General features: G+C 39.5%; 1 protein-coding gene across 2 annotated transcripts in view; it reads right to left on the bottom strand.

Annotated features, from left to right (window-relative positions):
* Ppp3ca (protein phosphatase 3 catalytic subunit alpha) overlaps window positions 1-26,793 on the bottom strand; it is a 278,454-nt gene that overhangs the window by 139,736 nt on the left and 111,925 nt on the right. For both annotated transcript variants that reach the window (XM_031375622.1, XM_031375623.1), the window contains exon 2: window positions 5,245-5,445. In XM_031375622.1, coding sequence (XP_031231482.1) covers window positions 5,245-5,445 — 201 coding nt within the window. The remainder of the gene's footprint in view (window positions 1-5,244; window positions 5,446-26,793) is intronic.

Here is a 26,793-nt window from a genome sequence, read left to right as displayed (position 1 = left end):
CCCCTTCATGGTGACAAATGATAGTAGGGAGAGAATAAACACTGATCATTTAGGTCCTGCTAGGAATCCAATCCCCACTTAGCTCTCCCCAGAGTTCCAGGCAAGGGGAATTCTAATTGATGTCAGCTGCTTCATGGGAAGGGCTACTGTGACCTTAAACTTGGCCCCAGGTCCACTCTCACATCCAGGAACAAAGCCAGAGGGTTCTCCTGGCAACTGCCTGATGTGCTAAATGGCAGGCCTAGCCACTGAGGGAATCCTGACCTGCACCAGGGACAAATCCTCCACTGCAGGAAGCACACAAACCCCAGAGATTAGCAGTTAGCCCAGATGATGCCTGCCCATGCCCTCAGCCCCGAGAGAGCAGAAACAGGGTTCTAAGTCACACTCTGCAAAAGCCGAAGCTCCCCCTCTGCCTCTGCTCCACAGACAGGCACTGAGTACTCTGCTAAGTCAAAGGGAGATGGGGAAGGAAGACCTTCCATAAGAAAAATGTGCAGTACGTCTGGTCTACCCCAGTAAGGAGGCCTGTCATAGACACTTGTGGGAGGAAGACCTTCCATAAGACATGCAGTACATCTGGTCTTGGCATGAACATCTTACCCCAGTAAATAGGCTTTTCATAGACACTTGTTTTTAAAATGCAAATGAAGCATATGTTTAAAAGTCAATGTAAACACTCACCTTTTTAAAAGGCTCAATAATAAGAAGTCATTGGCCTCCCTCTGCCAAAATCAGGGCTCCCTTGAAAGCCTGGTTCCTCACCAAGCTGATATAACAGTACTGACCCAGATCATTCCACCCATCAGCCCCTTGCCTACCCACCTACCACACCAGGTTTTCAAGAATACTCCTTGCCATCATACAAAAAAAAAAAAATTGACTATTTCAATTTGTGTTCTTATTCACTACCCAGAAGGCTATTCTGCATGTTTTTCATAGAGTAAAATATACAGGGAGCCAAACACTAGGTAACCTGCCACTTTTCAAGTTCTTTCTACATTCTTTATTCTGGTTCCCACATTATCAGAGGCCTCTACCACAGCTCCTAAAAAAGCTAAGACAGTAACTAACTACCTGTGGTGTGATACCAAGGTAGGCCTTCACGAAAAGGGAGCACCCTCACAATCCTAAAGTTCCGGAAGAGTTGCAGTCCATATCTAGCACAGGTTGGGTCCCAGTTAGTTGTTTTTATTTTATTTTTTAAAGCTCTAATAATCTAATCAGTGGATACTGTCGGGGAAAGTACTACCATTTAGAAGATGAAAAGGGGGGTTAGACTTCTAGTTCGCTGTACTTACAAATGTAAAACCATTCATGGCCTTTAGATTAGTCAGAGCTGTGATATGCCTTTTGGGGGGCAGACTTTGTTTCCTGCTATCATCTGCATCCTTGGAGGGCAGCAACCAGGCCTTATTCATAAGTTCATACCCCACATCATCTATATCAGAGGTATAAATATCTATCATGATGATTGACCAAACTGAGCAGTCACACTAATGTCTAGCTACACTTAAAAAAAAAAAAAAGTATCACATATATACATTTGCAAAGGAACAATGCTAAAACAAGAGCCAACTTTCAGAACTAACTTTCGTAATGCGTTCTAATCCTCTAGCTCCTTCTCATTCTCTGGGTTATTCTGTCTTTACCTGTCAAGATTGTTCTCTTTTTAACCTGTCTCCATAAAACTGTCCTGGTAAAACAGCCATAAACACCACACACCAAATCTTTTTTCTCTCTTGTAGCTCTTAAGTAGCCTCTCTTCCACTGCTCTTCTTATGTGAGTCTTATGCACAGTCTATCTCTGACTCATTCTGTGAAATCTTTTTCTGATTCATCACTTTGTCTGCCCCTCAACTAGATGTCACTTTCAAATATGGCTGCTTCCTTCTACAACCTTACATTCGTTGTTAGGGACTAAAGTTGTGAACGAAGGGTGTGTTTATATTCTAGCCAGATAATACTGTGATCCAGGGCATGCAATGAAGCAGGATCTTTGGATGTGATCCCTTGCCAGAGCAGTCATGTTGCTGATTAAAATTCCTCTGCCTAAAATCTATAAAGGGATGAACATCCAGATTGTTAATTACTAATTAATTGTGGCAGATGTCAGGATCATTCTACTTCTACACAGAAAATACTTTTAATAAAAAGCACAAAGGAGCTGCAAGTAAGTTAAAGAGCAGCAAATATTTGCAAATAAATTATTCGCCATTTGCTTTGTTTTGCTTTGTCCTTAACATGGGATTACCCACATTTATATACGTGTGCTCATAAACATGTAAAAAACAGCCATGCCAAATTCATATATATATGAACATCAGAAAAATGAGAAACAGGCACTGTAAAGTCAGGTTTCAGGCCATTATCTGCCCAAAACACATTTATGTCTCTTTCATCTTTCCTTACATCTTCCCAGTATACGATCCTTGCCCACCCACAGTACACCCTTTTATACTCTCCTTTCTTTTCTGAATTCTTCCACAGGTTGTCTTTTAAGGGTAGCGATCATAATTATATAAAGGATACTTTATCATGATTTACAAGTTTAAACAAAATATAACTTTTCTGATTCAATTAAGTTAACATATACATATCATCTGATAGACTCAGCTGTCCAAGGAGGGTAAAATCTCAGAATAAAACAACCAGATATCATAAAGCATTTCCAAGGTCTTAAGTCAGGCTCAGGACCCTATATCCAGAAGACTTGATGGGAGAGCCTTCCTGGACTTAGTATTTGAAGAGACTTTAAGAGGTGACTATCCCTAATTCAAAATTCTGACGTGTTCTGGTTTATTGAAAGTTTGAATGGTCCCCTGTTGAGCAGGAGGCTTTTAGACATGGAAGGATTCTAGATTCCAAGTCACTGTTATTTCACTTTTACTCCAAACACAAAGAAAAGCTGCTTTTCTATGTTCTTGATCCATCTGCCCTACTGTTCCCCAATTTACTCATGTTTCAGTTTATGTTCAGAGAGTCATGGGTTATGTTTCTTAATGTAGCTGCTGAGGTATGAACACTTGGGTCTGCCCCAGATTCCTATGTTGAAATCTAATATCCAGTCTGAGAGACTCTCGAAGGTCTCATGAATGGGTCTATAGAGCCCTTGTAAATGCAATCAGTGTCTATAGATTGGGGCTCCCTTCCTTCTCCCATGTAAGAACACAGAAGAAGACATTGTCTGTGAACCAGGGAGCAGGATCTACCAGGGACCTTAAATCTTCTAACACCATAATCTTGCAACATACTTGTAAATTTCTGTTGCTTATAAATGAGTTAGATTTAGATATTTTTGCATAGCAGCCTAGACAGAAAGCTTTTCTCCCCATTACCTAAATGTTACAATAAATCCTTTTTGCCCAGTGTCTTTTTCACCATTATTTGTATCTTTATATTCTGAGTGCAATGAAGTAGCGACCCCAGCAGACCCATATAACGTTTCATGATCCATGGTATCCAAGTAGCTTCAAATCTCTGTCCTGAAAACTGCTAAAATGTCATGTTTAGAGGAGCCAGATATGTCCTTAGACTACACAGCAGGATTAGACCTCAGGGATGAGACTTCATAAGCCCCGTTCTTCCACTGTCTTCCTCTGTTTACTTCCAAGACCAGCTAATCACACAGAGGAGGTGAGTGAGCCATTCCAAAAAACATATTCCCCTAAACATTTATTTTATGTTTATTTTTAGCTATGCCAGTCATCTCCATTAATACCTGCTGGGCTCATTAGTGAATTTAACATGAAGCCTTCATTGGAAGCTGCACGTTATCATGTGAAAGGTAGGGGAAAATAAACCTAATAAAATAGCATAGAATTTATTCTTATAGGTAACAATCAATCATGAAGATATTACTTAATGCTTACTCATTATCATTAACGCACATAAGGCAATTATAATCAAGTAGAAAGATAATCTGGCTGCTGTGGACTCTTTACTAGTCTTAAAATATGAATTTTTAACTCATTTTGTTTTTAGGGCTTCAGTACTGAAGAAAGGGAAGTACCATCAATGCCTTATATCATGAGCAGGAGATAATGCAGAACTCCATCTGATAATATGGAAACTAGGGCTGACTCGGATGTGCACAGGGTAGGCTGGTGGTATGATTTACTAACAGTGGCCCAACACTGAGTCAATCCCAATAGAACAAATGCCTTCTGCTATCTAACTCTAACTTCCATCAGCATTGAAACTGCTGACCCAAAATCAACTGTGAATAATGTCCATTTCTTTGGACTAAGAATCCTTCAGAACTTTGCAATCGGCAAAGTCTATTCTGACACTCAGGGAACCTCTTCACTGTAGTACTGTCCATGCAAAAATGGACCTGAATAACAATCGTATAAGCATATGAAGACTCAGAAGATGAAAAACCCAAGTGGATATAAAAATCTTTTCATGTCCCTTTCCTTTCAAATATTCTTCATTGGGATGTTTTCTCAGGTCAATTTTAAAATATTAAAAATAAATAAATAAACATTTTTAGCTCCACTGAAAGTAAAAGCCTATACTCTCAGCAAACTCCATACATAGTAGATTAAATTCTCTGGGTGATAGGTGCTTTTCATAGTAAGATTTCATTTTTATGACGCAAGAGGAGCATGCTTACAATAAAATATTTACCTTTCTAAGAAAGGTGACAGAAAAAGAGCATTAAAGAAATAACCCTAGGCACAATGCCATGGCAAGGAGGCCAAGGGAGCCTCCTCCCTCACGTAGCCTCCCCTCGTTTAATATGGCCCAGAACAACTCAGAGGATAGAAACAGCGACTGCTGGACCTCACTCCAGGAACCCAGACTCAGTAGTTGCAAGGTGGAGCCTAAGAGTCTACATTTTCACAGGTTCCCAGGTGCTAATGAGAGGACTCAGCCTGGAGACCATCCCTGGCACACCATTCAGTCTGTTTCCCTTGGACATGGCCTCTGGCTCTGTGGAAGTCTGAAGACTCTACAAGGAACCTTGCCTTGTGGGAGGGTTTCTGCTGATGGAACACTGTCAAGCAACTGAGTACCTACACCAACACTCTGGTACATCATTTTTGAGACAACAGCAATTCAATTGTGTAGGCAAAAAGTGCGGATAAAAATATTTTTATACACAAATAATATTCTTAATCCCTTAAGGTGCAGATTCAATGGTAAAAGCTGATGGTGTGTTAGGTTTAAGAAGGCTCACTAGTGGGGAGGACATTTGATTTATGTTGGTGTAGAGTGGGCTCCATGCTTGGGTCTTACCTGTGACTGGAGCATCAATATCCAGCAAGTTTTTTTCCTGTCGGAGAATCGAAGCACCCTCTGTTATTATTCTCAATGCAACACTTTCTTCCAGCCGGCCCTCCTTCATGAGATGTGCTTTTAAGATATCCACACGAGGTTTCCCATCATTATCAAACACTTCCTTTGCTGTCAGCCGGTGACTTGGCGGAAATGGAACAGCTGCAAGAAAAGTCAAAAGGTTACATTAACCAAAGCTCATCAACAATAGGCTGCTGACACTAAAACTGTCACAAAGCAGCTAACGGTGTTTTTAATACAAGCTCAAATTAAAATGCATTCAGGGTCTACCAAGAGTTAAAGACTGACTTCTTCCTTTGACTCTAGAAATAATTAGCGATCATGGAAAAGGGGGGTTTATGGGTCTTCTCAGTCAGGGCTACTGCTCACATATGAAGGATCCCAACATGCTTTGTTGGGCAATCCTTGATTCCATAAATGAAAATAGATCCTAAATGTCCACTGATAACCCAGCCCAGCAAAGATGGTTCTGCTCTGTTTGAACCAATGGAAGAGATGAGGCATCTTGACAAGTGGATCTTTTCAAATTGAAGTCCCAATCAACTTTCTACTGTTAACCACTTACGGTTAAAGAAAAGAACAGACACTTTAAAGCAAAGGCCAAAAATGAACTGATACTTGAATAGGAAGGTCAAATTTGCATTTAAAATTGTGTCAATAGCTCAGCTCCTAAAGCAGGTGCAACACAAGGTTGAAGACCCCAGTTCAATCCCCCATACCCAATGGTATAAAGCTAGGCACAGTGGTGATATTTGCCCAAAATCCCAGCATGGGGAGATAGACTGGAAGAGCCCTGAGGATCAGCCACCCTAGGCTAACCTGTGAGTCTCAGATCTCAGTGTGAGACCTTGTCTCAAAATGCAAGGCTGAGAGCCTCATGAGCAATAACATCAGGGGCTGACTTGTGGACTCTGAAAAGAGTGTGTGCATGAGTGCATGTGTGTGCATACACACACATACACACACAAAAAAAATTAAAAGAGTAATGAAGGCTCATTTTAAAGAGTGAAGAAGGAACTGATGAGGTAGCTTAATGGGTAAAACCCATGCACAGAATGAGCACCTACACTAGGCTTCCCCAACACCACATACAAAGACAGGCATGCCACTAATCTTTAACTCTGGGGAAGGTGGCAGAGGGAATGTTCCTTGGAGCCCAAAGGCCAGCCAAACTAGCCCAAAAGCTCTAGGTCCAGTGAGTGACAACAGCTCTCAAAAACCATAAGGTAGAGGGGATAGAGGACACTAGCTGCTGCCTCTCGCATGCATGTGTGCACATGTATGCTCACAGATACAAATACAAACACATACGTAAAACATTTTAAAATAGGAGGAGACAATATAAGGTCAGAGAAAAAAATACGACCAGGAAAATGTCATGAAGACAAATGGTTGCTTAGGTTAAAAAATAACAATCACAATCCTTGATTCCTTGTTCCATCTACTCCATGCAATTGTACATGAGAATTCCCTTATAGCAACTTTCACTCCAACATCTGTTGAGTATATGACACATGCTCACTCTGACATCTCACTCTTTCACAAAGTTCCTATAGGAGCAAGAAAATCCAATGATCCATTGTGAGAGATGGTGACAGGAATTCTGATAAATAGGCTATGATATGAGCTGCTTTAAATACTCATTTTTTATCTATTTCACACAAGAAGTTATCCACTGGACAACTCATATCTACTGATGCCACCTGCAGAACTTGCCTGTGCCATACCCACAGTGCCACATTCCAAAGAGTATTTTCATTAAGACTCTTCTCTCAGAAAAAAATCAGACAAAAATATTCATTTCTCCTACTGTACAATATACTTCCTCAAAGAAGGCTTAGATATATGACATGAAATGTGTAGAATCTCTACCAGCATAGACTTATTAGACATTGTAAATATAGTTTTTAAACCAGGAAATAAAATTTCATACATGGATGCAGCCACATGCATGTGACAGTGTCGAGGAGATGAAGAGGCAGTGACAGACTACATGGGTGACCAGTAGGATTTGGGGGCCTGCACAGGGAACCTGGCTATAAACCTTAACTCTGAACTCTCAGCTCTATGACCTTGGGAACGTTAAGTAACCTCCTCTGGCTTCAGGTATTTGCCTGTACAGTGAGATTATGTCCATCTGAGGGTGTTATAATAACTAAAGTAAATAGTCAGAGTGGCAACAAATAGCTACGACACTGTTATTTTATTCCAGGCTTTGCGTAGGTAATAAAACCAGACAGGACAGGGAAACTGGAAGCCTAGTAAGGCATATGTACATGTGTTTATGTATAAACTCCTTGAGTCCTTAAAACATGAATGTGTGGCCAGCCTTACAGTGGACCTAATCTATGAGGCCCAGGTCCCAGAAAGAGAATTTCTATCTGAAATAACTAGGTGGCCAGTTCCTGAGGAACTGCACCAGAAGCTGAACTCTGACTACCACAAGCACTTGACTCTATGTACACACCCAGGAATAAAGAAAGCACAGAGACAAGTCAGTGGTCGCTCTTTAATTTTTTTAATTTTTTTTTTTTTTTGAGATAGCATCTCACACTATGCCTCCCTCAAACTTACAGATTTGTCTGCCTCTGTCTCCCAAATGTTTTTTTATTGTTGTTGTTTTTTGTTTGTTTGTTTTTTAACCTGGTATTTCATGTATGTTTGAGATTCACAGTATACTGGTCATTCCTCAAAGGTACGGACTCACAAATCAAGGGGACACCTGATAGATGATAGGAAGAGTGTAGAAGCAGAGACTTCAAAAATATCCTTGGGGCTAGGGCAAGAATTGTGTTGTTGTTGTTTGTTTTGTTTTGTTTTAATAAAAGTCATGTTCCAAGCTTGAAGTTTTGTAATTGTAAATGTTTAAGTGGCTCTGTGACTCTGTGAAGGTGTCAGGTAGATGGATAGGTACACAGGAGGGACAGAGGATGCCTGTCAGGGGGATGAAAGTGGTGACCATGTTAAACTTATGTAGAGCAAATTCACTAAATATCTAAGGTGAGACACAAAAAAGAAACCCAGGACAGGGCCCTTTTCAGATTTTGACTTTCTCTCAGACCTTCCTCAGCTATCACAATGGCCAAAATGGACTGAACAAATGATGATCCACCCTTCACAGTCTCGTGTCTACATTTGTGTGTGTGTGTGGGGTGTGTGTGTGTGTGTATGTGTGTGTATCTGTCTGTCTGTCTGCCTGTCTGCCTGTCTCTGTGTGTGTATGGGTGGGTCTGGGCAGAGATGCCCATGAAGGTCAGAGGGAAGTTTCCTTGAGTGGGTTCTCTCCTTCCTCTTATACACGGGTTCCAGGGAGCAAACTCAGATTGCCCTGCTTGGGCAGCCAGAGCCTTTAGCCCATGGGTTTGGCTGAAGTAAAATTACATGTTGTGAGATTTGGGTGCTGTTTCCAAACAGTATCACCAGGAGGAGGAAACAGAGGGAAACAGCCAATAGGAGGGCTCCACTTCCTTCCCACTGGTTGAAAGGAAGGCTGGTGCGCTGGGCTTCTCAGCAGTCAGACAGATGGCAAGGCCTGCAGGAGCCAAGATGGGCTACCACAGTGCCAATAATGATACGCAGAGAGGCTGAAGGCAGGCCAGCGAGAAAGTTTTCCAGAACAAAAATAAGAGTGGACTAATATTTGTGTATTTGTGCACCTTTTGGCTTCACAGAAAAAAACACCAGCCTTTCAAAGGTCACGTTTATTTGCTTTCTCTCTTCACCTAGAGTCCCACATGACGACTGGTGCCAAATGTTGAGCAAAAACTATTTGGACCAAAGAACCTTATTGACTTGGAAAATATTTTTTCCCATTAACTCACTGTGAAAGTGACGAGGCTTTATGTAATAAACTTGGGGCTCTCTCCTCCTTCCTTCACTTGGGAGTACCATAGTTAACTGCTTTCTCTAACACGTGTGGAACCGAGAGAAGTGATGTGTCTGAATGCTACTAAAACTCATCAATAGCTGCTGAGACTTGAGCTAGGTCTTGCTGAGACAATTTTCCTGTGATTGCCTTAAATATAAATACAGAATAAACTTTTATCAGACATCCTGGAAACATCCTCTAGAGACATGAGAACACCCAGCTTCTCGTAAGTGCACCATTCCCACAAAATGTCACTTCCTTATCTTCAAATGAATAACACAGACAAATATCAGGTAAGACGTGGGGTGAGGATGATGCCAAGCTTTTCATTACTAAGACAAAACTGCCTTAACTAGGTTTACCTCCAATGGACAAAGATACAATAGTTTTTATTTTTGTTTTTGTTTTTTTTTTCATTTGTTGATTCCACCAGAGCTCAGCCTTATGATATGGAGAAACATTTTCAGTCTTTATGTCTATTGAAGCTGTGATCAGTTTTACATTCCCCAGAAAAGCACCAAGCCAGAAGATTCAGTAACAAGGGCACTCAGACTCCTGGGCCTGGGCCCTGCTGATTACAAGGGCAATTCCTCAGAAAAGACCTACCAATCCTTGGGTTTTGAATTAAATGGGTGTTAAACAAATCACGATTGTGAATTAGCAGCCATCCATGAGCTCTTCCTTCTTGGGTTTGATCCTAGCACCTAGAATTATTGCTTTTCATATCTGAGGAACTCCATGCACTTCTGAAGGGATTCCCACTATTCTAAAGGAAACAACCAAGAATCGTTGTCATGGTAACAACCTCACTGGAAGGAGGGAGAGATTTCTGCTGCAGGACTTCTTTCAGGAAAACTTCATAAAATGGTGACAAGAGAATATTTTGCCTAGTAACTTCTTAAAAATCATGCTTTACTCAGTTTTTAACCCTGAAGTGATATCATAGCTAAAAACCCACGTGCTCTAAGTTCTCAGAGGAGAAAGGGCCTAAACACCACAGGCGTTGCTTCTTTTCCACCACTCTGATGGCAAACCCCTGGGCATGGCTGTTGGAGACAGGGCTGACTCAGTGGTTGAGAGTCCTTGCTACTCATTTCAGGACCAGCGTGCAGTTCTCAGTACTCACACGGAGCAGATCACAACTCCTTCCAACTTCAGCTACTGGGGATCTGATGCCCCCTTCTGAAGCCCATAGGTGCTATGTGTATGTGACGCTTATCGGAACAAGCAGGTGTGTGCACGAGTGTGCATGCACAAACATACACACACTCATGCACATACACACATGAACATACACACACATACACACACACACACACACACTAAAACAAAAATCCCTTAGGCTCTGGTTCTATTTTCTTCTTATATACACAGAACATATGAATTTATTTATCTATAGTCATTGTAAATAAGTAAAAGTGACCTTTAGCATGCTAAGCATAAGTTCTATCTCCAAATTTCCCCTAATTTAGGGGCCCTTGAAGCAAACTAGAAATCTTCCATTCAATACTGACTCACTGATAATGAAAAAGAGTAAAGTAAAACACAAACGAAGGATGAGTTTATCCATCATCTTAAGGTTAGCCAGTGCTAAAACTGGGGCTGTCATCAATGTCCCCTGATTTCTATGTGAGTACCTTAACCTTGAGACAGGAATCGCTTACCATGGTGCTGACAGCCACGCATGGTTAGAAAGCAGGACCAAGGTATGCTGGGAGTTGGGAGTAAGCCCTGCGTTTAGAAGATCTAGTGAGTGCTTGTATGTGGGTGTCTTAGCTACTTTCCCACTGCTGTGACAAAAACACCCTGGCAAAGCAAGTTAAGGGAGGATGGTTTTATTATTCTAGCTCAAAATTTCAAAGGGATGCAGTCCATCATGGCAGAGAAAAACAAACAAAAGGAAAACGCAAAAAGCAAAGAGACATGAACCAGAAGTATGCCCAGGCTAGAAAATTTCAAAGCCTGCCTTCTAGAAACCCAATTCCTCCTGAGAGGTTCCACTTCCTAAAGAGTGTCTGACTTTCCCACACAAAGCCACCAACAGGAAAAAAAGCATTCAAATACACAACGCACAAACCTGGAGTACTGTGAAGACGGCAGTTCGTCTTCAAACCACAACAATGTGTGTATGTAAATTATTCCACTAATGTTTATATATAAATAAATATATATGTGTGTGTAATAATGATGCTTGTTTAATAACCTAAATATAAGTTAGTGCTACAATCATTATTACTATTTCTTTTTCCTTTTTAAAAAAAGCAGGTACCAGAACATATAAAATGATGTACATGACATCATGCACAGACACTGAGTAGGCATTTGTACACTTTCCTTTCACACGATTTTCTTCTTGCTCTGCATCTTTTGGGATCATGAATCGAATGTAGAGTTCTAAGCTTATTTAGAGACACACTTACACACTATTAATGTAAAGGGATCCCTGACAATCTTAGCATAAAGCCCAGATGGAGACCCAATGGTCTATGCCATCAATAAAAGCGTCGAGAATGCCAGCTTGCTTTGTGTTCCCATCCCTCACTGCCAGCAAGCATCACACCAGTGGATCAAACGAAGCAGGTGAAACGCCATTGCAAGCCCAGACACGTTTGCCTTATCCCTCTCTATAACCAGAACATGCACATGAAGAGCCCTTGTCCCATAATTCATAGGGTGACTCTGCAAAAGGGCTGTCAAAGATACTTAGGTCAGCGCATGTTAAGAAAACAGCTTAAGGATATCATATGTCAGGCACAGCTTAAAACACGTTCTGGCCTGACCTCCTTAGATCGGCATTCCAATCTTGTGGGCCTTTGTGTATGTCACCCACCTTCATTCTAATCAAAGGCTGGCAGAATAGAAAGACAGGGCTGACCTCTGGGACATGGGACATGTGGGCAGTTCACATTTCCTGCTTGCCCAGTCATCAATCCAAAGCAACTGACAAAGTCAAGCTACTCCCAGAGACAGCTTCCCCTTTTCAAAGAGCTATCTCAGACACACATACTAATAAAACAACAGATAAACTACATTCACATGGGCAGGAGTGTTGGTGACCTTTGAGTCTAGCCTTAACCAGCTATCTCTCTTCTCTCATCCTAACCTGAGACACTAATCTCATAAACAACCTTGCAGTGCCATTTGCAAACAGGACATTGTTTAAGAAACATGGAAACCAGCTACTGTGTTTATACATGTTTTTTAAACTTTGCTTAATCTTTGAACCTGGTTGTAGAGTATATCGTTCGTACAATGCAACATCCAAGTTATACACACATATATATATGACTACATATATTTGATTGTTTGATTTAATTATATTTCTCATATATATTTATACACACACACACACATATATATATATGTATATGTCATACATATATGAAACTTTTAAACACTTCTCTTGAGAAACCCATACCACTGACTTGGTAGGTACAAATATAGTTCTTTCATAAAGTCCATCAATACCTCTTCTCTACCCCTTTTTCACCCTCCCTCTCTTTTTCTCTCCCTCCCTTCCCCTCTCTTTTCCTTCCTATGCTTGAATTCAAAGCATGTACTATCTCTAGTTTCTTTATTTCTACCTAATAAATGCATTACTTTTCCCTACCCTCATTTTCTGTAGGAAAGTACCAAATTTCGGGTTTGAGTTGACCCCTAAAAGGGGATAGTCTCAGGATTCTAGAGACCCAATGTTGAGTTGTGTCCCCTTGCTTAGTATTAACTAACTAATCAATTATAAGAATCTGTGAAATACTTCGGCACTCTGCCTAGTATTTCCCTTTCTCTCGGCTTACCAACTATATATTATACACGTCGTGCTGGCGAGTGAAGAGGCTGGGGAAGGGGCAACAGACAACAAGCATGAGCTGACGCGGACTCTCAAGAGCCGGCCCTGTCTGTGGTGCACTGCAGTTTTTGTTGGAGACAGTTGGAAAAGTGTTAGAAACCAAAACTAAGGAAGAAATGAAGAGACCAGGAGTCGTAAGGTAACAAGAATGCACCCATCTAAAGAAAGGTCCCTTCTCTTGATGAAAGGGTATAATAAACAGCTGCCTCATTTTTGGATGAACCTAGAGTAAAGCGCTCTGTTTTAAGGTGGTGAGGTAGTGAGTTTTGTTGAGTTTGGCTCTTGGAAAATACAGAATGCCAGCTAACAGACCATCAACATGTGAAATGTGATCCTGTTCAGAATAAGGGAGGGAAATATGCAGGAAAATACTTGAGTCTTCCAGGCTATGTCTTGTGTTCTCATCCTGGGTGATTTAGCTTAATTTACATAGAGCTTTAAATAATTCTCAGGTTATCTGTGTATGAAGTATGATATGCAAAGATAAACAAACCACGTCTCTCTCAGAAGAGAGAGCCAGACTCTTAGAAGAGCATGGATGTACCTAACGGGGCTCTGGCTGCATCAGTCAACTAAGGCTACTCTTTTTGCCTTATTTGAAAATATCAGGGTTTCACTGAAGATGGTGTGTCAAGTCCAAATATGCACGCTTAAACACCTATAAATATAATTCCAACTTAGCAATGTCCTGGTGTTTTCAGTTATCTTTGACATCATCCATCCCTGACAATGCCCTCTTCACTCTCTTCCTCTAAGGACCACCCACAAGTCCTGAGCCTTAAAATATATTCCGTCAACATGCACGTGTCCCAAACACTTCTCTAGCAAACGGAAGACCTCCTTCAGTTTTTCTGGTTGTTTACATGCAAATACAGCACAATGAGGTTTTATGCAGTATGGCAAAAGTGTTCATAAAAGGGCAGAGCGATGCTCAAAGCATTTACTGAAATAAGCAATTTCCCCTTTCCCTCTGGCTTACCAACTATATATTATACACAGTACATTCTGAACCAAACTCTAAAATGTCTTACAAGCAATTTTTTAATAGAACAGAACAACAATTCTTTCAGGAAAGAAAGAGAAGCAGCAGAGGAGAAATGGAGGGGGAGGAAGAGACCAACATAAAAATGATAACAAATGTGTGAAATGTCATGATGAAAACTAGACCTCTGTATGCCAAACAAGAGATAATTTTTAAAAATCAGATATTAAATGAAAGAATTACCATTTCAAGAATTAACAATTATAGAAAATGAGCACAAACACCACCAAAAAATCCTTCTATAATTTGAATTTTAAGGTAATTTTCATTAAAATACGACTATGTGTGTATACTCCTAATCCTTCATATGTGTTTTGGTTTTTTCCCTCAACACAATGCCTACAGGACCCAAGGAAAGGCAAACAGGTGACAGTCCACAATTTTAACTTTTGACTATGATGGGAGGTTCATTTTATTACAAATGCAAATGTCTTATACAATGAATTATGTAATAATGACTCAACATGATTCCTTTATGAAAAGGGCTTATTGTAGCTCTTTCAAATGATTTCAGCATTATTGAAAAACTTAAAAAAACAGTGAACTTGAATGTTTTATTCTTAGAAGAATAAAATGTATATACACAAGACCAATGTATTTATATGGCTGGCTAATCTGTTAAGAATAATTTCACATATGGTGATGAAGAAAGCAAGAACATATATGGTGATTTAAGATACTGAATTTCTAATTTAAGAATTTTTATTAAATACTGAAGTCAAATTAGATTCTTAAAAAATAAAATATATATTTGAGGAGTTATTTTTATGATCCTGTGGTATAGTAGGCTCTAAAATGTTTAATATCTGTATTCATGTCAGGAAATAGCACAACTCTATTGAATTTCAGTGCTAAGTAAAAGAATCATGAAATATTCTAGCAAATGGTATTTACAGTCATTTCTAGAGTAGCAAACCTAAAATAAAGAGAAAAGTCACTGTACTGAGATGAATTTAAGGAGAGACACTTTAAATTTTATTTATTTTAGAGAATTGACTCAAGAAATAGAAGGACTTACAACTAAGCCAGAGCTCTTGCATACAATCCCTAGGATCCACCTTCTACCAGGATGGTACTTGCATACATTCCCTAGGATCCACCTTCTACCAGGATGGTACTTGCATACAATCCCTAGGATCCACCTTCTACCAGGATGGTACTTGCATACAATCCCTAGGATCCACCTTCTACCAGGATGGCAGAAGGACAGGAGTGAGACCTGCAAGGAGTCCTGTGGCACCTTCATAAATGTACTGTGGTGCACTAGCAAACACACACACGCACAGGCACACACAGAATATGCACGAAAAATTTCATTTTAGCTATAGACTTTTTCTTGTTTTTCATTAGACAAATATGTCACAGGAGATTAAAGCCATAAAATAAACAAAGAAATATTTTTTTTAAGACATGGTGAATTTATTTCCCAAAGGAGGAGGTCCTTTGAGCATGGTAATTATCCCTTAGAAATGAAGTCTACCTGGGATTTCAAAACTTAATTTAACCCTAATGCATGCTTTACCATGCAGAAATCCTCCACCCAACAACCCAAAAAAATACAAAATGAGAAAAGACTTTACCTAGATTGGAGTTGAAAACCAGTAAATTTTAATTTTAAAATATCTAATAAATATAAAATTAGAAGTCTTTGAAATAAAAATAAATAGTCCAATGTAAATCTATTCCCACACAAGATGCTCACACTGCCTCCTCAATTCCAAACACCACACATTTTCTGTGCCATTATGTTTACATACTGGCCCAATATTCTGAGATTAAAACACCTACAAACATCACAATCTTTAATGAGTAAATTTCCTCTGTTGAAAAGGTTCTTGAATAATGTCCCCAAGTGATAATGTCAATTCTATGTAGATCTAAGAATGCCACCTAGTTACTGTGTTTGAATATAGGATAAAATAATTTCATAAATAAAACCATCACAGAAGGCATTGTATTTTTTAAGCATCTGAGGGAAGAAAGGATTGAAATATTTTGCCTCCTAGCCACCCTCCAGAGAGCCTAGCACAGAGCTAAAACCCCAAGTGAACCAGGTTCCCAACTACTCCCAGGATGCTCCACTGCAGGATGCTGGGAAACATAGGCCCTGAGGGCACCACCATAGGAGACAAACATATGCTCCTTCCCTTGGGTGAGTGAACCTTCTATCATCCATTGTACCTGGGCTATTTCGAAGAACCACACACCCTTATGAGAAATGCACAGTGCGCAGAAAGCCTTAACTGTCGGCTCCTCAACTCAAACCATCATTTTTCTGCATACACGGGTTCAAACACTAGGATACGTTAATGGATACTTCTGAGAATAAGATCCCTAAACTATTTTTTTCTTTATTCCTAAACTATTTTTTCTTTATTCCGTTCATCTTTCATATGGACTTGTCAATTGTGATTTAAAATCAAAGTCCTTTAAAAAAAAATACTTCAAGTTGGGAAGTGGGAAGTTTCTTGGTGAAACTGTATCTGTTTGCATTTCCAACCACATGTACTTGACTAGAGTTGTCCTGCAGCTTAACCCAAGCTCCTCTTCTCACCACACCATCCACCCACAGTACGAACCCATGCCGAGAGATGGGATAAAAGTCCTCCTGACAATATCCAGGCCCCCCAGTCTACAGGAATGGAATAGGCCTGTCAGCTCATGAAATCAAAACAGGCGGAGACCTGGAATAAGTTGAGTAAATAAGGTATACAGTTCTGTGTTCACCATGGCCCTAAGGGACACCAGGGCAATCCTATGGTGTCCCTGGTGATAAACATATCATATTTTGTAATGATCCCTTATTCCAGATTACTACATGGAGTACGGTGATGCAAAGCCTAGCACACTTGTAACAGCATTTTAATATTCTATCACTAGACAGAACTCTAAGTGACTTACTGCTTAAAAGAGATATAGCTTGGGACCAGCAAGATTGTTCAATGGCTAAAAAGTCTTGTGTTCAATCTCTGGGACCTACATGGTGGAAGAAATGAACAGACTCCTGCAAGTTGGACTCTGACTTCCCCATGCATGTCATGGCATATGTGTGCATGACTACTTACACGTATCCATGGTAAATACGTGTAAAAAAAAAACAGTTAATTTAAATGTGTAAAAAGAGATATGCTCTTGCTATGTAAAGTTTTCATTGTGAGGCAGTCAAGAAAGACCATCAGATCCTTTGGAACTGGAGTTATAGATGGTTGTAAGCTACTATATGGTGGATGGGTATCAAATCTAGGTCTTCTGTCAGAACAGCAATTACTCATAACTGAGCCAACTCTATAGCCACTCAAATGTACGTATTTTAAGTATGTAGAGTACAGTCATTCCTTAAATACTGAAAGAAGAAAGGTCTCACAATATATGCAAACAAAATATGTCTAAGTGTAAAACTAAAAGACGATTTCCATGAGAAGACAAAATTGACAGAAAGTACAATAGTGTTTCTTCCAAGAGGGTGGATACATAATAATCTTCCATGATATTTACTTCACCTGGAAATGATTTATACATTCACTGCAGAGATTTCAACTGTCCATTCTGGGGATAGTAAAATACAAACAGAATTTTAAAACTACAAAGTTATTATGACTTGATGCCATACGAAATCAGAAATCAGAGTTTAGCTTACTGATGTATGAAGGGGTGTGTCTCTGTGTCTGTGTGTGTGTGTGTGTGTGTGTGTGTGTGTGTGTGTGTGTGTTTCAAGCAGAATCCTCCCTAGCATGTGACTTTTACTAGAGACTTTTACTAGACTTTTACAATACCCTCATAGGTATTGGTTATATTGCCTCCCCACATGGTCAAGGGGGACCCAATTATTACTCTTTCACGAAATGATAAACAAAAAAATAATCAGTCGCCCAACATCTCCTGAAGTCCCCTGTCACCAGATACTAATTACCCAGAGGGCTTTCCTGCCCAGGAGACAGAAACAAAGAGTGTCCCAGAGGCAGAGACAGAGACCTGGAACTGATTATTTACAGAGCATGAAGGCACATTTTCATAATAGAGCCGCTGTCTTTCTCTTTTCTGGTAAATAACTTTTCCATCGAAAAATAATGAATTCAAATAATGAGTATTCATGAGAAAACATAGAGTGAGGTGCCTGCTATGGACACCATTAATTAGCCACAAAGACTCAGGCCAGTTTTTGTTCATAAGCAACAAAGGCAGAAATATGTAAACAATTTCACTGTTATTGTTTATGTATGTGTTGAAACAGTTGGGATAGAAAGGTGAGGATTCAACAAGAATCTTCTAAGATTGATTTCATGAAAGTCACTAAAAATCGGTATCTAAAAACATGAAATATTTTAAAATATGATGACTATAAGATTACACATGGAGCACAAAGCAAAACTATATACTTCCCTTGAAAAAATTGTAAACATTTCAAAAGATTTAAAAAAAAAACCTAATGATATGAAGTATCAAGTAAATGAAAGGATTGCAGGGTGTTGAATTTTTACTATGATTTCTTAGTCTGTACAAATTTCTTGGAGAAACTCACTTAACAGATGCTTTAAGAGTCCATGACCTACAGAGCTTCAAGTTCACCCCCTCAGGCTTGGCTCCCCATCACCAGACCAACCAACTAGTCTATTTCCTCAACTATATACTTGTCTAATCATTCCAATAGTAGGCAAACCACTGCTCCACATCCCAGGGTTACATCCTCAGAGTCAACCCTATACTCATAGCCTAAGGTTGGGCTGCCCCAGCTACTCAGTGTTCCAGTGAGTCCACGGGTTCACATACATTTCTTCAAGCTTTTGAAGGTACTTAGGTGAGGGCTATGAACAGGAACTCAGAATTCAGATTACCTAGGGAAACTGCATTACTTCAAAGAGTGTAACTGTTCTGGAGTACGTAAGGTTTTCTTTTTGTAAACTGAACATTAAACAAATCAATATTTGCAAAATGCTTGGGCCATAATTTGCATAGTAATACTTCATGTGGATTCCTCATAACTAGCCAATCCCTTGCTTACATCCCTTATCATGTGACTGTAAAACCATCGCTATTCAAATGTCATGTCTAAAAATAAGTTGCCTTTCCATATAAATATCTCACATACTTAAATTACCAAATGTTCAACAAAATAACCTTTTGACTCTAGTTTGTGTCATTGTTGTTGTCGTTTAATTTGTGTTTGATATGGTGTTTGTTTTTTAGTTTTGAAATAAAAAGCAATTGATACCTCCATCAGTTTGCCTGTCTCTCTTACTCACTCAAGACTTTCCACAAATACAAGTCCTAAACTGTTTTAGTATGCACACACTTAACTGTATCCAAAAGGATCATTGAATTTGACCCCTCAAGTTTGTAACTGCAAAAACAAAATAAGAGTCAAAGAGAGTAAGAGATAGCAACAACAACACTGCCAAACTAATATAGCAGTAATCAATAACACCTTGGATACAGTTGAGATACTTCATATGTGTTATCTCAATAGAGGATTCTGAGCATGAGGGGTAGGAACCATTTTTTCTACTTTTCCTACATCTGAGATGAAGTGAGGTTAGCAAGTTTGCATAAGCAGTAAGAGGAAGTCAGGGCTCCCAGAACACCTTTTCAGAAGATGAGCTCTGAACTCCTGCTCTATCACCTCTTTACATAAAATGGGACTTAGATGTAGGTCAACTGGGAATTATGAGTGGCCTGAAGATCACTCTTAGCTTCCAGCTTTCCTGAATAATGTCCTTTCCTTCATCTGAGTTCACTGTTCCTTCCCACAGTGGCAGAACAGAACTTCCCAAGTCATTTGTGAGATGATTATCTCCCACCTCTCCCACCTCATGCTGCTATTCTCTAAATGCAACAGCATATACCCAGCATGCAGTTCTCTCCTTCAACAGTTAACTTGGCTTTTGTTTTCCTAAGTGCTGGCATCAAGTGTAGAAAAGCAACACATCGGATGTTATATATCATAATCAATAACAGGTTTGTTATTCAGCTTGAAAATGATACCAACGTTTTGTTTTCATTTGAGATTTGATGGGTAAGTGGGTCCTTCAGAATAATTCCACCGGGTTTGGTGTCTACCGCAGGTCCAGTACATTCTGTCTCTGCTAGCTGCTACCTCACATACTGGCCTGTAATTCTGGTAAAGTGCATCTCTCCTCGACTTATTCCTTAAAAGCTTTTTAGAAAACCTGTTGTTAACTATTTTGAGCAATATGGAGCAGAATCCACGCTCTAAATGCAGCGAGGTGTAGTGGTTATTAGTTCTGAATTATGTAATGGCTGTTCTCCCATTTTGCCTGGCTAAGGCGGTGTCCTTGAGCAAACCCTTATGAAACCTGTTTCCACAACCTGTGAAGGGGAAATGGGATTCTATTTTTCCAGAGATGGTGAAAGGAGGCCTTGAAGGCAGACTTAATACAAGTGCTCAGTGCAGCTCTTGGTGTAAAGAGTGAGCTCGACTTAAGTACACAGGGTTTCTGGTATTTATTTTTCTTGTGCTTCAGTGAATTCCCACCAGTTCCATTTGCTCTAGATGCCAGAAGTTTGTCATTTGCTTTAAAAGTTCTCATCACACTTGGCACATTTACATCCCTTAAAAACCTGAGCGTTGTATAAATTTTTGTACCATCAAACTGGCTTTAAAGCAAAAAATGTGTCTTCACAACCAGCACTAAAAAATGATCCCTAAACTGTGGCTAATCAATATTATTATCCATCTTCAAATAGGAAAATCATGCTGTGTGTATTGTGACCTCAAAGGAGGGCTCCAAGGCAGAATGTGCATGCGTGCGTGCATACACACACACACACACACACACACACACACACACACACACACGAATACCCTGGGTGGGAAGGGGAGACCTAGAGAGGAGAGATGAAAAAAATTGACTGACGAGTGGGGAACCTTCCAAGAAAGCCAGGTTTTACATAAAGACAGAAATTTCTCAACTACAGTGCCAAGCTACTTTATATTTTTTAAAATATAAAAACATGATATAAATGAACAAAAAATGTCTAGAAGAAGGGATTCAATTACATGTGTTAAACATGGGTAACATGTTTATTAACTATAGCATGTTTTTTAAGAAATTTGCAGAGATGAAGTACATCTTATGACTATGGTGGAAGGAGATAAATATGGTCAAATTTCCCAACTTTATTCTCATAAAAGTCAGTCTAGCCGGGCAGTGGTAGTGCATGCCTTTAATCCCAGCAGTTGGGAGGCAGAGGCAAGAAGATTTCTAAGTTTGAGGCCAGCCTGGTCTACAGAGTGAGTTCCAAAACAGCCAGGGCTACACAGGAAACCCTGTCTCAAAAAAACAAAAAAACAAACAAACAAAAAAGTCAGTCTAAATTATACATATTCACAGCATGTTTTAAGAAAACCTATTATATACAAATTAGCCAACTGTATTGACAAAAGTGCTAGTTCATTCTATCATGAATATTTAATACTAGGGTCAGAAAAACTGGTCAGGGAATTTACTCGAAATCACAACTATACAAGTTTATTAAACTAATATGATGTATTTGTCTATCAATTAAAAGCAGTTTAAAGGGTCTGCTTATTTCTGATTTCTGCATATTCAGCCACATACTACATTGTTGTGCAGTAAATAGGGATTTGGCTCAATGACAGAACACTTGCTTGGCATATGTGAGACGCTGGGTTTGCTTCCCATATCACACACACTAAAACCATAACATCACTTAGCGAACACAATAAATGCTGCCTGCCAATGATGGCAGCCATACTATACTGATTTAAGTTAATATAGGTCTGGAGGCATAGAGTACTATGTGGCATCTTTAAAACAAGACAGCTCAATATCCCATAGCATAAACACTTAATCTTTGATTTTTCTTCAAACTACCTTGCTGCCCTAAGCTGCTGCTGCTACAGGTGGACAGGAGGATCAGAGACCGCTTTACAAGATTTCCAACTTCTGTAACATTCACCATTAGGACAATGTTCACACATGCCTTATATTTGTGCAATGTTTTCATGTGATAAATAGCAATGTTCAATATTCCATAGCTTAAGAAAATGGATTTATATTACACGTAACATTACTCAACTCCTGTTGATCCAGGACGTAACCTCCAGGCTTGAGTTTTAAAAACCCACACGCTGCCTGCAAACTGAAGGCAGTTACAGGCAGTTGCATGTATCTTTCCAAGGCTAGTTAAAAACAAAGAAAATCTAAAAGCAAAGGAAAGAATACCTTTGAATTTTGACCCTGATAAATCCATAGTAGCCACAGGCCCCTCCTGGCTTTCCTGCATTCTCCACCTGTGCTCAGCGCGCCAGACCAACCTCCACATGCTAACTAGAGGAAGCAAAGATCATCAGTTGCATTTGACTTCCATTAATTACAGGGGACTTCTCACCAGTCAAAGATTTGCTCCTCTTAATTTTAGGGTCTTATATTAAGAAGACTGAATATAAAAATGTTTGTCTTGAGGCTCCAAGACACCAGAATTGGAGTTTTAATCTCCTTGTACCTACACAATTCATCTGAATTGCAAAATTTTCCTTATCTGCAAAATAGGGAGTATGATAGCATAAAGATCTTGTGAGGACTAAACAAGAGTGCATATCGTGTAACATCTTAGAACACCTGGCATACACTAAGTACTCGTGAAATGGTTGCTACTAGCTAGCAATTATGATTGCTGATAAAGTGAGACCAAATGCAGACAAAAGAAAATAAGAAAAAAAAGTGGTGACTACCTGTGCTTTAATTCAAAAGGAAACATATCGCTGGGCAGTGGTGGCGCAGGCCTTTAATCTCAGCACTTGGGAGGCAGAGGCAGGCGGATTTCTGAGTTCAAGGCTGGCCTCGAACAGTTCCAGAATGGAAGAGTGAGTTCCAGGACAGCCAGGGTTATACAGAGAAACACTGTCTTGAAAAACAAAACCAAACAAACAAATAAACAAAAGGAAACATATCAAGAATCATCACGGGTCAACATCCAGTGATGTCCTGCACTCAGTAAGAGACTTGGACTCTTCGATTGAGAGGAGATCTTGTCCTTGTCCTGCCTATTTAGGTAAAGAGAGCTTGAAGTCAAACTGAAGAATTCAACTCCTCCATAGTAAAGTGATATGAGGGAATGTGTGCTGCCTCTTGTTCTTGGACTGCTGCATTCTGGGATGTCACTTTCAAAAGGTTCACTGGCAGGACTCACTACTAAAATCACCTGAGAGATCTCTTTGAAAAGCAAACAAAACAAGTATAAATCCACACCAGTCTCATTGGACGAGCTCTGATAACACAGGAACCCAAAGACTGACACCAGCACCCTGAGTGCTCACATGCCCATCCTCAACCATACTGGTTTTCCTGGCATTGATTTGAGTGAGGGGAGGCTGATGGATGGAAAGCCATTTAACCAAATGTGATACAGAAATAATAATGCCCACAGCTAGCAATAGAAACAACCTCAAAGAACTGTAGGCTTGCATTTATCAGTACTCAAACCAGAAAGAGGATTTATGTCTGAACACTTTCCAAAAACCAAAAATGCTTAAGTAACTGAGAAAAAAAAATCAAACTATAAAAGAATATTGACTTGAGAAAGGTGAATGTTCAGAAATGATGGCTGAGGAGGTACCCTAAGTAGTTTAAGGGTTTGTAGTGCTATCATGAGTGACTCAGAGGAATCCCTCAAAACCCATATAAAAGCTGGCTATACTAGCATGCTGTAATCCCAGTGGCCCTGTGAGAAGACAGAAGACAGAAGAACACAAGGTCACTAGCCACCTAGTGTAGTATACACATGGAGTAGCAAACTGGAGATGCTGCCTCAGTCAACGTGGCAGGAAAGACTGACACCTGAGGTGTCTGCTAACTACATGATCACAGCTCGGGTCATGTATTCCTGCACTCAGAAATGCAAATGCACATGAGCTTGAGCACATGATCTCTTCTTCTTTAATTGCTGTTGTTACATACACACACACACACACACACACACACACACATGCAGAGAGATAGGGACAGAGAAAAGAAGTGCACATGTATAACCACACGTGGTATTAATAACAGATCGTTTGATTTTTATCCATTATGCTTCTTTCTCTAAAATCCCTCATTGTTAATTCTTGAAAAGGAATCAAAAATGTTTCCTCCATATTTTCTTCTCCACCCTTTACCTTCCAGCCATCTATTAAGCAAAATAATGTTTTCTTAATTAGCTATGGTTTAAGCAATTTTTCTTTTCCCTGGCAGAGAAAGGCAAACTATAGGAAAGATAATGAAGGTTCAGTTATGCATGCTTGGGAGTAAAGTTTGGTCACTATTCCAATACCAACGTTACTTCTAACTGAAATAAACTCACTTCAGTTATTTTTGTATTTTGTAAATTCCTAATTATATGAAGCTTATGCAATTTTCACAAAGACAATCCTTGTGCATAGAATCCATTCTAAAATACCGAATGCCATGTACTCTAATAGATTGTAACAACAACAACAACAACAAAAAGTGCCACCGAGAAAAAAAGTAAAAATAAAATGTGATCCATTTAAAGCTGCATCACTAAGGCTCCACAAGAGCAGTAAAGGGGTTGAGAAATGCAAACTCCACCCAAGAGAGGCCAACTCAGAACACCTGAGTCAAACAACTCCCTGAGCTGACCAACAGAAAATGTATTGAAATCTTAAACTTCCAAGGCAAGAAAGAGTACCTAGTCTAAGAATGCCACAGCTTTATAAGCTGAATTCTTAGGTGGGAAAAGGATGAAGAGGAGGCTGCAAGGGGAAGACATTTCACTCCGTTACCTGCAGAGTGCCGCACATGACTTCACATTTGGAAACACGACTGAGCCATCTGTCAGGCTATGAAAGGGAAGTTAAACGCCTCTTACAGCTCCACGCTGATATTAAGTAACAGAGTTTAGATGTGCACCCAGGTAAATCAACTCAATTCCATATGTCATGTTATGCTAAACCACCTACATACTTCAATAAATCGGCACTCTAAATAGCTTTCAAAAGCATGTTCAATTTTGAGACTATCAAATATAGTTCTACTTACATGAAGAATGAGAGCAATTGCACGACCTACTGTTTAAATTAGCAGGAAAAGACTCAGTCCACAGACTGTCCCTTTATGGGAAAACAACTCTGAGTCACACATTGTCTCTCATCCCTGGTGTGGAGGGAGAAGGAAGAGGTCCTTCCATTTTCAAAGTAATAGAAACACAGAGATGTCGTGTATTAGGTTGTGACAGAATGCCTGTCCTCTATTTAAATTATTCATGGGTAACCCTGGCAACATGATTGAGATCAGCAGAGAGTATCATCAGAGTGACCTGTATACAATGGATATTGCATAAAAGCAACTGGATGAAGTTAAAAAAAAAAATCACAATTCTAACACAATATATAAGTTAAACCTCACCTCGTCTACATTCTGCGTAAGAGAACACTCAACCATGGGTCCTGGTGAGACTCAAGGGCCTGAGAAGAAGCCAATGACTTGTCAACACAAGAGGAAGTGTTATGGGTTACTATACACCCCTTTACTTCCACAGTATAGGGGTCACAATTAGAATGGAATAGATCAGATTCTTAATAAATTCAATAGAAGGAAAAGAGAGCAAAGAGAAACAGATGACAAAGAAAGAATGCAGAAAATTCCAGAAAACAAAGAAAAGGTAAGGGGCAAGAGACTATGACAGAGTTGTAAATATATATTCATGTTTGCTTTATCCTAAGGAATAGAAAAATGAACAATAACTCCAAAGAATAAAGTCTTACTCTCACAGGTCCCACAAAAGCAAATAATACTTCAAACAGTAACTTCATTTTTATTATCAAAGATAACTTAGTTTACATTAACTAAGGAAAAACCTGCACTGTGTTATAAAATTACTCTTTGTTTTTTCCATTTGGAAAAATAAAGTTTGGAATTGAACTATGGAAAAGCTGAAGCATGCACTACCCTGTCACTGTTGAATTTTCCCCCCTTGAATTAAAAAAAAAAAAAAAGTTACACCCAAGTTTTGTCATAGTGCGTGATAGTATAAGGGCAACTTCTCACAAACATCAGGATGACTGAACTGTAACTGCTGAGTTTAAATGCATTTCTGGAAACAATTGATTTAGAGAAATCAATGGAAAAAAACTCATGTGTAACAGTGGAAAGTGCAGCTCACCCATCAGACCAGCAAAACACGTGCAAAAATAACAGGGGAGGCCAGTGATGAAGGCAGACACAAAAACACCTTCAGGAGGGTGGGATGAAGCCTTTAATCCCAGCACTTGGGAGGCAGAGGTAGACAGATTTCTGAGTTTGAGGCCAGCCTAGTTTACAGAGTGAGTTCCAGGATAGCTAGGGCTATACAGAGAAACCCTGTCTCAAAAACTCAGGAAAAAAAAAAAAACTAAGAGGAAATGGGTGGGTGAGAGGTTCATTAAAAATGTCCATGGGGGGGAAATGACCCCCATGACCTATACTTTGTTTTTGCCAGAGATTCCAGATGATGGTAGCCTTTAGCCTGGTCTACACAGGTTCCAGGCCAACTTAGATTACATGGTAAGACCCTGGCTCAAAAAATAGAAAAGATAAAAGAAGTTGCAGGAGGAGGAGGAGGAAGAGGAAGAAGAGAAGAAGGAGAACTAGAAGAAGAAGGAGAAATTTAAAATAGAAAAAGAAAAGAAAAGAAAGAAAGAAAGAAAGAAAGAAAGAAAGAAAGAAAGAAAGAAAGACAAAAGAAAGGGAAAAAGAAAGGAAAGAAGGA

The sequence above is a fragment of the Mastomys coucha genome, unplaced genomic scaffold, assembly GCF_008632895.1.
Source record: "Mastomys coucha isolate ucsf_1 unplaced genomic scaffold, UCSF_Mcou_1 pScaffold16, whole genome shotgun sequence".
NCBI lineage: Eukaryota > Metazoa > Chordata > Mammalia > Rodentia > Muridae > Mastomys > Mastomys coucha.
Note: the sequence above shows the minus strand (reverse complement) of the source record. Positions and strands in the feature narration are given on the sequence as shown.